This window comes from Fusarium pseudograminearum, chromosome 2, assembly GCF_000303195.2.
Source record: "Fusarium pseudograminearum CS3096 chromosome 2, whole genome shotgun sequence".
NCBI classification, from domain to species: Eukaryota; Fungi; Ascomycota; class Sordariomycetes; order Hypocreales; family Nectriaceae; genus Fusarium; species Fusarium pseudograminearum.
In genome coordinates, this window is record NC_031952.1 from 6,260,956 (window position 1) to 6,274,967 (window position 14,012).

Genomic DNA, 14,012 nt, shown 5'->3' on the forward strand with positions numbered 1-14,012 from the left:
TCCTCAAGTTTATAGATTAATTATTGATGGTGAAGGACTCCTTCAATGGGAGATTGCGACTGCTTCCGCCGACGAAGATTGTGTAGTTGCCAGACTGTAGTACCCAATCCTGCTTGACGACATCCCAGACGCTAAGGTCTCGTCTCATAATCTCGAATGGAATCTCTACTGAGTCACCCTTGTCCAGCTTCACCTTTTCAAAGCCTCGGAGTTGCTTGGGTGGACTGTTGGGTATAGCAACATAGAGTTGGACGACCTCTTCACCACTCCTCTCACCGATGTTGGAAACTGTTGCTTGAACAGTGGCATATGTTTCCCAGAGATCACCAGTAGCGGCTGATCCTGTTTGACCAACCTTGACGGAAAGTGAAGAGTAGTCGAACTTGGTGTAGCTCAAACCAAATCCAAACTCGTACCTCGGTGTGATATCCCGATCATCAAAAGAGCGGTAATCAAGATAGACACCCTCCGTGAAATCGCACTGAGGGTCTGCGCTATCTCCCTCTCGCCCACAGGGCTCGTATGGTGTGTAGTCGCTCTCGTTCTTCGCCATGGTGTAAGGTAGCTTTCCTGAAAAGTCGGCCTCGCCGTAGAGGAGCTTCACCAGTGCGTCGCCACTGTCTTGGCCAGGAAGATGAGCGATGATGGTAGCTGTGATGTTGGGATGCTCGATCCACTGGTCGACCAGACGAATACCAGCCGCGTGAATGGCCACGATAGTGTTTGCGCACTTGGACGCGACGTTGAGGATAAGACCATCGCTGAAGTCGTCATGGAGACCGTCACGGTCCCAACCTTCGGTTGCCATGGCGTTGATAAAGACAAGGCAGACGTCGCTTGCGCCGTTGACATCCGGATCAGGGGAAGACAGGTCCCAGTTGACCCAACCTCCGTCTTTAGAGGCTCTTTGCTGGATAGCACTGAGGGGCTGACTCATGTTAGATGAGAATTGACAAATTGTGGAAGGGGACTCACATCGCTGATGTATGGGGGCGAATTGGCAGCAGCTCGTCCACCGGAGACAATGGTTCCTCCTCTGGCAGCTTGATCGAAATGATGTTCATCGCCAAGAACAGCTTGTGCCATTTCTGGCGAAGATGCATACCCAAGCTCAAACAATTTGCCAGTGTTCTTGGATGCAGCAACCGTAGCATCATATCCAAAGACGGAGATCATCTTGGGGTTCTTCTTGAAAGGAAGCGTGTTGTTCTCATTCTTGACAAGTACATGTCCTGCGATGGCGCCTTCGAGCAAGGTTGGTCGTGATTCGGGGATTCGTGCTTCTACCTGCTCATGAGGAAGGGAGAGGTTCTTCATGCCGATGCCTGGAGTTGGGAAGTCATTGTCTTGACCGACGAGATACCAGGCAGCAAGAATCCTCGGGGATTGTTAGCAATGATAAAGTGGTTGGTAGAAGAGACAAACCTTGTGGCCATATCGGTAACTCTGTCCTCCTTGACAGTGCCATTTTCGACTGCCATGGTCAAGTTCTCTCCCCAGAATCCGCCCATGGGCATAACCATGTCGAGTCCCGAGTTTGCGCTTTCAAGGTTGTGCTGGGCGTTCCAATCCAACAGCACAAACCCATCGAACTCAAGTTCGGACTTGAGGATTCCGTTCATCAATTTGCTGTTCTCACAGGCGTACGTTCCGTTCACACGGTTGTAAGAGCACATGACTGATGCAACACCAGCCTTGAGAGAATCAACAAAGGGCCAGAGATAGTACTCGTGAAGAGTCTTGTCGTCAATGTTGGAGGAGACTGCCTCGATGCCATGGTAAGGGCGGCGATAGGTTTCTTGTTCGTTGGCGATAAAGTGCTTGACGTTGGCAATGACTCCAGCATCCTGATGACCTATGATAGATTCCGCACTCAGCTTGCCTGTGAGGTAAGGGTCGACTGAGAAGCCTTCCCAATTACGACCACCAAGCGGTGTTCTCCCCAAAGGTCCAACGTTGGGGCCAAGTAGGACATTTACTTGAGGATTGTTAGTTGTTGAAAGCGATCTTTTCACGCTGATGACTTACCTCCTTTAGCCTTGAACTCCTTCCCCATATAGTAACCCCTCTGATATGTCAAGTTCTTATCCCAGCTTGCACCAACATGTAAAGCAGAGGGGTATGAGTTAACGAGATCCGTTGCTCTGACGCCATTGCCGGCATCATGGAGACACAATCCTGGCCATCCTAAGCGCGGTATCGTTCCAGTGTTGCCAGCGCAGACGTTGTCGGCGGCAAATCCACGCGTGACATTGACTTTTTCTTCAATCGTCAATTGTGAAACAAAGTCTTGGGCTTTGGAGTAGGCGCTTTTCCAGACACCTCTGCCTTTGCCTTGTGCTGTATTTGGAGGTTAGCTTCGTAGTCAGGGGTACTTTGGTGGATCAGCTAATTGGCTTACGCGATGGGTACTCTTGGAGGAGAGGTTCAGCAGGACGCGACAAGACCCCTGTTGCTTGCAAGGCAAGACACAAGAATTGAGAAGCCCACATGATGAATGTGTTTTTGTCAAGTTCTCATGACGTGAACGTGTCTTGTTTGATGATGTGCAGGAACGTTCTCGTTATTTATCAGTGCACTTGCTTCAGTGCTTTGTCTCACGCTCAGAAAGATAGCCGAAGGTTAACCGTTGATGGTCCACCAGAACAACGTCACGAACAGGGATAGTGGAAGCTCCGTCAAATCCATCAGGTCTTTATCCCAGTCTCCCTGCTCACCGCCGAGTAAATTGGCAAATCGGGGGGGTTTCCGATGGTACAGGGTAGTGATCACCATTCAACAATCCCTCTCCCAAGTTACAACCCGGACTGCCGGTGCGTCGAAGGAACGAGCTTCCCCGCAGTCGGACCATTGATCAAGTGTTTGCATACAATTGTTCTCAATCATGTTGTTAATAAAGCCGATTTTAGGAAGTATTTAGGGCATTGCAGTTCATTCACTTGATTTGTGGACTAATTCACATTTTACAAGGCAGGTTAGGATAAGCGTGGAAAAGTTGGCTACAGTAAGCGATGTGATTCAGCCATTACATAGTCTACCTTGGTATTCAGGTACAGAACATCGTGGGAAGTGCAACATCGTCAACTGTTCAAAAAGCAATTCAACTGCAGAGATCATTTGTCAAGCTTGAACCAACATATCAATTCATATCCATGAATCATCATTATGCAGAACAAACATCGCAATGCCGCCCTTTCTCAACCACGTGTTGTAATTTCATGATTCAACTTCAAGTGACCACAAAACTAGACTTTTTACGTTTCACAACCAGCTGCAAGTAAGCGTCTCAATGAGCAAGAAATCGAGATGCTCTCTCGCTGAATTACCGAGCTTGTCGTAAAACCGAGCTGTGAGCCGAACAGCACAGGACGTGGGGGCTTCGAGTTACACAGAACAGGGCAATATATCTTCATTGTCAGTGAAGAAAGGCTCTTCCAATGGGTCTGAAATACGAAATACTTCCCGTGACACACAATGATGGTGGTATAATCCGCCCTGTTATGGTGAAGTCGTGTTGATAAGATCGTTATTGGTAAACAATGTAAGGCGAACGACATCGCGGATGCAATTGACCAACCGGCTCAAACGATCCATGCCTCACAAACGACTCGGTCAAGAAAGTCTTGTGATAATTAAATATTGTTTTGAGGCCCCCCAGGTCACAATAATTGGGCGCCACATGGTGGGATACAGCAGGCTGTGCTGACCACCTTCTTCAGTATGATCAGGCTGTGGTTTTGTGATATTCAGAGTTAGGAATGAGTCTTAGTGAGAGTCCTGAGTTGAGTGATGTTAGCCTTGTATAATTACGGCATATCTTCCCATCTGTGTTAAACTAAGATTTTGTCCATGTAGACCAGGCTTACAATGGCTGCCAGCAGCAAACCCGGCTCACCTGGAGCCAGAGCTCGCAAGATAAAGAGCCAGCCCACACGTGCCTCACAGAAATCAAATTCTTCATCGTCATCACCATCACCAGCCCCTTCAGATATCTCAACCACCAAAGCGGTTTATGAAACACCAGCAAGCTCTTTCTCAGAACTAGAGCGAGATGCATTTACAAGTACATCAACTGGGATACCACGTCGTAAACTTCCACCCAGTAATGTAAGGAAAGACAAACTGTGCGATCGACCTTCATCATGTTCTTCCAAAAAGAAAACATCGAGTGATGAAGAAGGACCCGGTTCCAGTAATGGCAAATCTGGCGCCCGAGAAGGCAAAAAGCTTCAAAATCCAGAGGACCCTGGGATCCGCTCTACAGGTACGAACGATCTACTCCAGTGGCTGAAAGATGCTACCGCTGAGTTGGAGATCAGTCGTCTCGGGGAAACTATTTTTCAATCATTTCATGAGAAGTTGAGCGAAGAGATAAGAATGCGCTGTCGGGCTGAAGAACAGTTAAAATTTGTCAGTGTCACATCAGAAAAGGAAGAAGCATTGCGTGAGCACTCCAAGCTCAAAGCTCATACACAGGATTTGGAAGAAAAACTGAAAAAATCACAAGATGAGTTTAAAAAGCTTCAAGAAACACAAGACAAACGACTTGTTCTGTTACCAGAGTACCAAGGCGTCAGAGAATGCTCCAGCAAGGACGTGCAAGAACAGGGACGACCCCACAAAGATACTGGAGATGTTCTAAACGAGCGTGAAATATACTTGGAGAATATGTGGGACGAAGCAGCAGAGCAGAGAGAGGCGGCAATGGACCAGGCAACCGTCTATGAGAGAGATATGAATGTTGCGATGCAAAAAAAAGATCAGCTCGAGATCGAGAAGGCTGAGCTTGTAGAAAGGCTTGAAAGGGTCAAGTCTAACGCCTTCACACAGAAACTGGATCTTGAGAAAGCTGAAAAGGAGTCAGAACGACACGAAAGAGAGAACTCTGTTCTGATGCAAGACAAAGATAAGCTCAGAATGGAAAATGCCGAGCTTGTAAGAAAACTTGAGAGTTCCGAGTCTGATGCCTTCAGACAGAAATTGGATCTAGAGAGGGTTAAAATGGAGTCCAAACAACACGAAAGAGAGAATATTACTCTAAAACAAGAGAACGCCGAGCTTAGGAAACAACTGGAAGCATACAAATCGGAGTCGACCAAAGAGCAAGCGTCACAGAGAGATGCAATGACACAAACTGAGTTGGAAATTGAGACTATCGCTACGTCAACAGAAGGAACCTTGGGCACTTTTCCGGATCTCACAACAGGAACTATCGGCGACGCAGCAACACGAGAGAATGATGAAGAATTGAACGAGGTTCAAGTATACGAAGAAGATCACCCAGAAGAGGCAGATGAGCCACACGAGGACAACCAACAGAGTGAAGAGGACAAAGAACAAGAACTTCGAGAGCATGATGCTATTATGAAACTTAGCCGAGAGAAACTTGAGCGACTCGTGGCCACTGACAATGATGTGGCCCCTGACGGAGATGCCGAACCAGACAAGACTGAGCAACAGGATACAAGTGAGCAACAAAACACGAACAAACCATCAGCCGAAGAGGATAGAACTGTGACTAGAAGTCCAGTTCATATGGTATCGGCGGCACAGCAAGATGTCGCCCCAGCAGAAACCGTTCCTGAACCCCCCATAGCAACGCCTATTCCGAATTCACAACGTCGAAGGGGCAACAAAGTAAGCAAGGCACACAAACACAAACATAGGCCCAAAGAAGACCAAGAATCCCGTCAACAGAAAGACGCGCGACGCCACCATCGGTCTGATAACAACAGAAAACGACATGAGCCAACAAGAGAGACTCGTCAAATCAAGAAGAAAGAAAGAGGACCAACACGCCGTGCATGGTTTAGGTGTTTGAAGCACCCAGCAAGCTTTCTGATCACATACTTCAACTTGGAGGGCATACTCCGTCGGCGATGTATGAATCATTGCCGTCGTAGGATTTACTAATCGTTTTTCTTCTTACTCTTACAGGCGTTATTAAGTTCGATCAAGTCCAGAAATTGCCGAATCCTTCCTTATCAGCCTTATCAATTCCAGCAGACAATCAGTCTTTTCCGACGCTAAACCTCCAAGGTCATTCAACCTCCAGTCTTGAATATTCCTATATAGCTATCACAGTTTGGATATATTCGATAGCATTTAATGAAAGTAATAACATATTGAATGCGGTGCGAAGCATGTGAAAACAACAACATTTAAATACAGGCTTATGTTGTCTGTGCTGTTAAACGGCTAACCTGGGATGTCCGAATGTGAGTCAGCTTACCTCAGACGGGACAAACCATGGATCATTCCAGCTGGTTGCATCATCTCAATGTCTGCAAGAGAATACGAAAATAGGATGAGGCGTAATCTTTACTGGCAGTATGAGAGCCAAAAAAATATTAATTGCCATTCAGTTTTAACTTCAACCTACATTCCAGTCTTGTGAAAAGACATGGCCATCCGAACGAGTCTCATCTCACATACCACACCGTTCAGAGCCCTACGGTGCAACATATCCCCGCTGACAACCCCACTAACACAGAAGGGGTTTGATGTTTCAGTACAGCACAGCCAGTGGAAAGCTTCAGCTTGCAGTTAGTCCATGTTAGGTGTCATTGCGATTGCAGTAGTAAGAGTTTATAGCAAGTACTCGGCAATTACCATCAGCTTCTGTAGTATGTGGCTTATAAAGAACGACCGCCGCGTCAATTCTCAAGCTTACTCCTTCAACATCCATCGACAACCATGTCGTCCCACTTTGTCGAGTTGTACGAACAAGCGCCCAAGAGCTTTATCTTGACGCTATTCCTCTCCATCGCCAGCACTCTCTATCTCATACGACGTGCCCTCCTGCCCAAGCCGATCCCAGGCATCCCATATAACAAAAATGCAACCAATTCCATCATGGGCGACATGGCCGAATTTAGGGCAGCCAAGAACCGTCGCGAATGGTGGGCGCTACAAGCTGTAAAGCACCAATCTCCATTGGTTCAAGTGTTTATGAAACCATTTGGGCTTCCTTGGGTTTTTGTAGCGGATCATTTTGAAGCATCGGATATTTGCATGCGACGACTCAAAGATTTTGACAGAGCCGACATCACAAGACAGCAGTTTAGCGGGCTGACACCCCTTCACCAAATCACGCTCAAAACATCAGATCCGCAGTTCAAGAAGAATAGAGAGCTAGTTCGGGATCTGATGTCAAGTAGTTTTCTCCAACAGGCCACAGCTCCTCAAATTTACCACAAGTTCTCGACTCTGATGAACCTTTGGGATCGCAAGAGAGATCTATCCGGTGGAAGACCATTTGACATCTCTCACGATATTCACAATGCAGCGTTCGACATAATCTTGGGAGCCTCATTTGGTGTCGATTCAGGACAAGGACAAATCGGAAAAGAGCTTCATGAGCTGAAAAGCAAGACTACAATCGGAGGAAATGACGACGCGTTCGAGTTTGAACATGTCCCATTCTACGATGAAGAGCTTGGCTGCTTCGATACTCTCATTGAAAGCTTCAACGTTTCGATGCGATCACCCTACCCTCTCTTCAGCCACTTCCTTTATCGCAATCTGTCGCCGAAGATGAGGGAGGCAAATGCAATGCGCGCCAAGTTGCAAGATCGAGAGATCGCCAAGAGCATCGAAAGAAGGGAAAAGGGCCACCCACAACGCTGCGCTTTGGATAGCATGATGGCTCGTGAAGACGCGATTGCCGAGAAAGAAGGCCGCAAACCCGATTACCGAAGTCAAGCCATTCTCAGCGAGGTATGTCATATTTATCTGTTGTTGAAGCTAGTCTAACCTGTGAAGTTACTTGGGTACCTTGTTGCTGGCCATGAGACAACATCAGGTGTTCTGCGATGGGGCATGAAATACCTGACGAAAGACCAGCGTGTACAGGCAATCCTCCGTGAGGCATTCCGGACGGGGTATGCTGATGCACTCGAGCAAAAGCGCGTCCCAACCATGGACGAGATTCTCAAAGCTCATATCCCATACCTCGACGCTGTTATTGAGGAGATACTCCGCCATGCGCGGGTTACTCCCATTACTCTCAGAGAAGCCGTTGAAGATACACAGATCCTCGGCCATCACATTCCTAAGGGCACGACGATTGGCTTTCTAGGAAACGGCCCTGGCGTCATGATGCCGAGTATCCCTGTTGATCTGAACAAGAGATCCGAAGCTTCTCGAGCACATGTCAACAAGATGGAACTCTTTGACGAATCAAACATCTCCCAGTTCGTTCCAGAAAGATGGCTCACAACACAAACTAACGAGAAGGGAGAAGAGGTGACCGTTTTTGACCATAATAACGGTCCGCAGCAAGCGTTTGGTCTGGGGCCCCGTGCATGCTTTGGTAAGAAATTGGCATATATGGAGATCAAGGCTTTCTTTACGTTTGTGTTCTGGGAGTTCAAGTTGGAACCAGTCAAGGCTGAGCTGGCAACGGATGAAGAGATGGTTGCGTTGACGAGGGCGCCCAAGAATGTTTATGTCAAGTTGACAAAGGTTGAATGCTGTGGATAGAACTCTTACAAACTATTTACAACAGAATGGTAGCTTCAAAGGCTTATTCAAACATGAATATATTCCTGCTTGTATTGTTCCTGGCGTATTTATAACTTTCGTAGTGAATTCCGATGACAGCTAATCCTGGTCCAGTCCCTACATAACTATACAAGAGTCTGCCCTGAAAGTACGAGCCTACCTTATTACATACCTCCCTACGATAGCCTCCTGATGCGTGAGGGTTATGATTGATCACCTTAGTGATCTCAGCCAGTCGTGGAAGGCCTTCTCATGCAATTACAACCTTACTACCCCATTACCTTTTCTTTTCAAACTGCCCCCGGACAACCATCCTCTGTTTCCTGCTCCCGCCTTACCAAAAGATACGAATCCGCATTTGGTACAAACTTTCTAAAAGAAGGTCCTACGGACCAGCACCCTAGTGTCCAAACATGCTGCTGTCAGGTAGTTAGTATACCCGTTCACGATTAGAAATAGCTGTAGTCACCTTTGCCAGATCCACAAGATCCGTATCCCCAGAGACAGGGTCCCTATAAAGCGCCTGTTCGAGTGGATAAGGCCATTCGCACTTGATAAACAACGACATATCTGCGAGCCATGCCATGCGCTCTTGAAGCTGCGGTAGTTGGACAACGAGCTCGCGGAATCCTGGCCAGAGCACAAAATCAGCCATGCTGATGTGAGGGGTGAAAAGCTGATTTGACCTGTAAAACATCAACATCCTTTGTTCCATAGCGAGGCCAATAGGAGATGCCTCACATTGGTCTGATCCATTCAGGCATGGCGGCGTATGACTCTGGCGAAGGGTATACCATCCACCTCATCATATACCAGAATACGTTCATGGATGCAAAGCAAGTAAAATCGTATCCTGAGAAGGTTAGTCAGTCACTTTCCCGATCCTCAGAATGGGCGAGGTACCTTGACGCTTGACACTATGCACCATTCTCGCCGCCCACTGCGACAAAAGACACGATCTGTCAAACTCTTGTTGATCATATAGCGCTGCAACATTGGGATGATGACCAACAATGCGATGCACCGGCTCTCCACTCTCTAGAAGGCTGGTCGCTCGTTTGTAAATGTCCGCAAACGCATCTTCGAGATGTCCCGGGTCTGGTATGGTATTGAGTGAGGTGGCAGCCCAGTCAGGGACGAAGATGTTGCGTATCTGCGCGTCTTGGATATTTTGAGGGTACCCGTTCGCTCGGATACTACTTGAGAGTGATAGGTTGTTAAAGTGGTTTCGGAAGTTTGGCTGGACACCAAGCGATGAGGACATCGCTTCTTCGCTATTTGCTTGAACATCAGACTGGGGCGAAGCATAGTTGTCCACGTGTGATACAGCGGTTGTCACTGAAAGAGTCGACCCCTCATGGACCAGTTGAGACTGCGATTCGATATGTCGTGCTGTGCTGTGTTGAGCGCCATGGGGACTTAGTCCTGGTATGTCATAAGCTGTTGTGAGTAAGAAGTCGGCGTGCTCGAACAGGGGTTCGAAGAATAGACTTTGTGTCCCTGACTGGTGTGAGATTTCTATGAGATTATTCGCCAATAGGATTGGGCCAGAGGATCCTGCTATGGTATTGTGTGATGGTGTAATGATTGCCTGAGGCTGAGACTGTAGAACTTGTGGCGGTTGGAGACTTGCCGGGCCATCTTTTACTATCGTCTAAACACGTTGTTAGTACTACTTATGAACTCATATCGTAACTCCTGAAATAGTGTCTTACTGTAGGAACTGCCGGAATATCTAGCTGTGATTGATGGAGTGGTGTAGTCGCCGTCAAAGAATACCCGAAACCACTTTCAGCCAATTTCGAGTCGGATGTACTGAAGGGATCTGCATCAGGTACAACATCCTCTATCGGCAAATACGGAACGGTCATCACATCAGGAACTTGTGAGTTTTCCATAGTAGAATCAATGCCTCCGTTGTTGTTAAGCATTTCTAGTATCTCCAATGGTTCCTTATCGTTCTGTAAAAGCTCCAACACGATGCTTCTGATTTGATCAGATCCAGAAGCTACCTGTTCTAGAAGCGTCTTTGCAGCCTCCAACTCTGCTTCGAGCGTCTGGTTGGCCCTCTGGAGATTTCTGACTTTTGCATCTCGAATATCCGAGTCGTATATGCACTCTGCATCGGATTTTTCACAGTTTGCACATGTTGGCTTGAGTCCATTGCACTAATGCTGCTGTTAGCTAGTCAACCCCGTTCTCCCAGTTAGTCTTTGTTACCTTGGCTTTTCGTTTTCGACACTCCCAGCAAGCCGATTTTATCATGCCAGTTCTTTTTGGTCCGACGCGAGCTTGCAACCCCTTTTGAAAGGATCCATCCTTCGAAAGGGCGGGCCGGATTGGTCTGTACGAGGCCGCCATAGATCGGCGGTATGCTGGCCGTTTGGCTAATTACGTCGACAATGTTAATGTTATCGGTATTTCATGACATGAAAGGGTTTGGCAGGCTGGAAATTGTTGCAGATGTTCAAAGCAAGAGTTCTGCAAGTACCTATGATGTGATATCATGTTGGCGCTACTCCTCACGTCCTCAAGCATTTCTGTCTTGCAGGGGGCATGATTGGTCAGAATATCAGCCGCAATTTCGTCATGACCGCCAGTGGCTGTTTGCTTATTGTGGCGGACTTGGAAGTGTCGGATTGTTGAGCGAAAAGAGAGAAGAGGCATGTCTCACGACGGCAAATTAATATGCTATTTACAGCATCATCTGTCTAGGATTGCTTCTTCTTGATGGACTTGCGCTCCATAGACACAGAGCCAACAATAGTAAGCACAGCCAAAGCCAATGGGATGTACAGGGTCTGTATAACTGCATTCTCATACCCACCCAGCACACTCTTCAATCTCTCCGGGCCAATGGATTCTCTCATCTTGGACAACCCCGCCTTTTGAAGCTCCTCGACGTTCGTCCCTGGCGAGGACAGTTTAATCTCATTGGCAAGACGGTCTTGAAATAACGTTGCCGACGCGCAAATCCACAAGCTAGAACCCATCCCGGCACCAAAAGTTAAAACTGCTCCACCGAGAGAAACGTCTTCCATGGGAAGAACAGCTTGAAGTGCTATCAATGGACTGTTGAGACCGAGGCCGACTGCTAGACCTAAAAAGGTCAAAAGAATGACGGCTTTGGTTACCTGTTCCTCAAAGTCGATAGTTGTGAGAAGACCTGACACGATGGGGGTCAAGACACTCGTGGCCAGCATGAATGCTGTCAACCTGGTTAGCTTTTGTTCATTGAACAGTTGCTTGCACTCACGGTAATAATATCCAAGCCAGGTCGTGCCGAGACCAGAGATAACAAAGGCGACAGACAAGCCGCCCACCATAGGAAGAGCAAGCAACCCAGCCTTGGTAGGGGAGTATCCTCGCACTCCTTGGAAGTAGATGGACATGTAATATTCTGTAACCGCAAGAACTCCCTCGCAACACGCCCCAAACCACATACCCGCGATGATGCTTCTCTGCTTCAGAATTCTCGGAGGCAGCAGGGCCTTGTCACCCTGGCGGTACTGTAGGTACCCGAATGCAGTAAACAGAAGCGCACAGAAAACAAGAGGCAAGATAATCTGCCAGCTACCCCAGCCAAACTTTGTGCCACCCCATTGCAAGGCCATGAGAAGACATGTAACAGCCGGAACAGCAATCAACGTCCCAAGGAAGTCTATCTTCTTCAGCTTTTCCTTCAAAGTGAGCACGGGTGCGTTCTCTCGATGATGAGAAGACTCATGAACGCCGTACCACGTCAAGATCAAGCACAAGACGCCAAGCGGGATATTGACGCCAAAGCACGCTCTCCACGAGAAAGCATCAACTAAAGCACCGCCAATGGTAGGCGCGGTGATGAGACCTAGACTCCCGACTCCGCTGAGCAAGCTATTGACCATTGCCTGTTTGGAGAGGGGAAAGCATTGTTTCAGAAGCTTGAATAGGCCCCCGTTGATGGCTCCTCGGCCAAGACCGCTGATTGCACGGCCGAGAATGAAGACTGCCGATGAGGGCGCGAGAGTACAAACTAAAGCGCCTATCTCAAAGGTCGCGATGCCAATGAGGAAAACGGCTTTGGTGGAAAATAAAGTGTAGATTTGGCCAAAGCTGGGAGTGTTAGTTGATACAAGAAATGAGGAATTGTTGGCTTACAAGAAGACGAAGGCGCTGAGGGACATGCCACTGTAGGGGCGTTAACACAATTACAGGGTCAACGTGTTTGGGACTTACTATGCGGCGGAATACCATCCGATGTCGGCTATGGTCTGGAATTCATCTGTTATACTTGGTACAGCGACTGCAACAATTGTGATGTCCTGTGACAGTGGGTGAGTCAAGCCAGTGATAGTTATGAGGGTGTGACTTACAAGTCCACTGAGGAACAAGGCGATAGACATGGACGCCATGGTTGACCAAAGCTTTGGGCCAGTGGGAAAGACAATATTATCTTCTTCATTAGAAGTCTCTTCAATTTGCAATGCTTCGATCGGTCTCGATTCACCAGGTGAGTCTGCATTGGATTGCAGTGTCGCGGTGTCAATGGGCGTCTGGGTTAATGTTTCGGAAGCCATTGCTGCGTGTTATAGATTAAAATACTACAAGCATGGCCAATGATTCAACCCAACTCTGGGGCGAGCCAAGTATTTATCGTGATTCCATCTGACTCTGGATGAACGCATTGCTGACAGCTTCAATCAAGCTTACACCAGGTTCAATGGCTAAATGGTTGAATTACGCGTTGATGGAGGGGCACCCAGTGCTGTAATTGAAGGAATTATTCAGATCTTTAGGGGATCTGCCACTATAAAGGGACTAGTGAAGACATCACTCTGTGTGTCCAATATGGCAGCACGCGTCTGCTGAGGTGGCAGCATAAGACAACGCAAGCTTTCCAGTTGGAAACGACTGGCCTAAACTGAACTCAGAAGGAGTTGGTCACTGGTAGTTACAATCACATCTCTGCGTCCATTATCATTGCTGCCAATGTACATAGTCTGCTAGTGTCGACATCTAACAAACTCAGAGAGTGACACAGACAGCGCATTGTCCAGTGCTATGAACCAGTAAACTACCCCGCAATGACCGGACATACGCTGACCCGACAGCGCAACCACTGACGCGTTCAGTTTCAATGTCAAGAAATGGACATGTCAAGACAACCAGCAACGGCAATCAACGACACACCATGACCCCCGACCGAGATATTATTGCTCGATCAGGAAGTTTACTCTCTAGACTAAAGGATTCACTATACTTTTGCCCCTCAACAGGATCCGGCGGCTGGTAACGAGGTCCTCGAAACATGGCGTCTACCGTCGCGCGATCCCTTGAGTTTCAACAGCTCTGCGCCAACACCTCCCTCGATCCTTCGACCGCTCACGCATTGTCACCCCGTCGATACGATGGCTCTTCGAGAGATACAGAGCCATTGATAGAATAGACGCGGCACCTTCACCGTTGCAGCGTCGCAAGGCCCGATGTACGAGCAGGATTGATGGCCATGGTCGCCATGATGGGGCTCA

The 14,012-nt window shown here is 47.9% G+C and overlaps 4 protein-coding genes across 4 annotated transcripts; 2 read left to right on the forward strand and 2 right to left on the reverse strand.

The window, feature by feature from the left end:
* Window positions 1-16: 16 nt before the first annotated feature.
* FPSE_06620 (uncharacterized protein) lies at window positions 17-2,492 on the reverse strand (the record flags this gene model as incomplete). The annotated part of the gene is made up of 5 exons (XM_009259738.1): window positions 17-928; window positions 976-1,378; window positions 1,426-1,978; window positions 2,029-2,340; window positions 2,402-2,492. The coding sequence occupies 5 exons, from the start codon at window positions 2,490-2,492 to the stop codon at window positions 17-19; spliced, it is 2,271 nt and encodes a 756-aa protein (XP_009258013.1).
* A 1,375-nt stretch (window positions 2,493-3,867) lies between these two features.
* Window positions 3,868-5,726, forward strand: FPSE_06619 (uncharacterized protein; the record flags this gene model as incomplete). Its single annotated transcript, XM_009259737.1, has 2 exons — window positions 3,868-5,637; window positions 5,667-5,726. The coding sequence occupies 2 exons, from the start codon at window positions 3,868-3,870 to the stop codon at window positions 5,724-5,726; spliced, it is 1,830 nt and encodes a 609-aa protein (XP_009258012.1).
* A 970-nt stretch (window positions 5,727-6,696) lies between these two features.
* Window positions 6,697-8,484, forward strand: FPSE_06618 (uncharacterized protein; the record flags this gene model as incomplete). Its single annotated transcript, XM_009259736.1, has 2 exons — window positions 6,697-7,719; window positions 7,765-8,484. The coding sequence occupies 2 exons, from the start codon at window positions 6,697-6,699 to the stop codon at window positions 8,482-8,484; spliced, it is 1,743 nt and encodes a 580-aa protein (XP_009258011.1).
* A 2,732-nt stretch (window positions 8,485-11,216) lies between these two features.
* Window positions 11,217-13,061, reverse strand: FPSE_06617 (uncharacterized protein; the record flags this gene model as incomplete). The annotated part of the gene is made up of 5 exons (XM_009259735.1): window positions 11,217-11,713; window positions 11,762-12,597; window positions 12,643-12,672; window positions 12,721-12,806; window positions 12,858-13,061. 5 exons carry the CDS (start codon window positions 13,059-13,061, stop codon window positions 11,217-11,219), a joined length of 1,653 nt encoding a protein of 550 aa, XP_009258010.1.
* Between the last annotated feature and the right edge of the window lie 951 nt (window positions 13,062-14,012).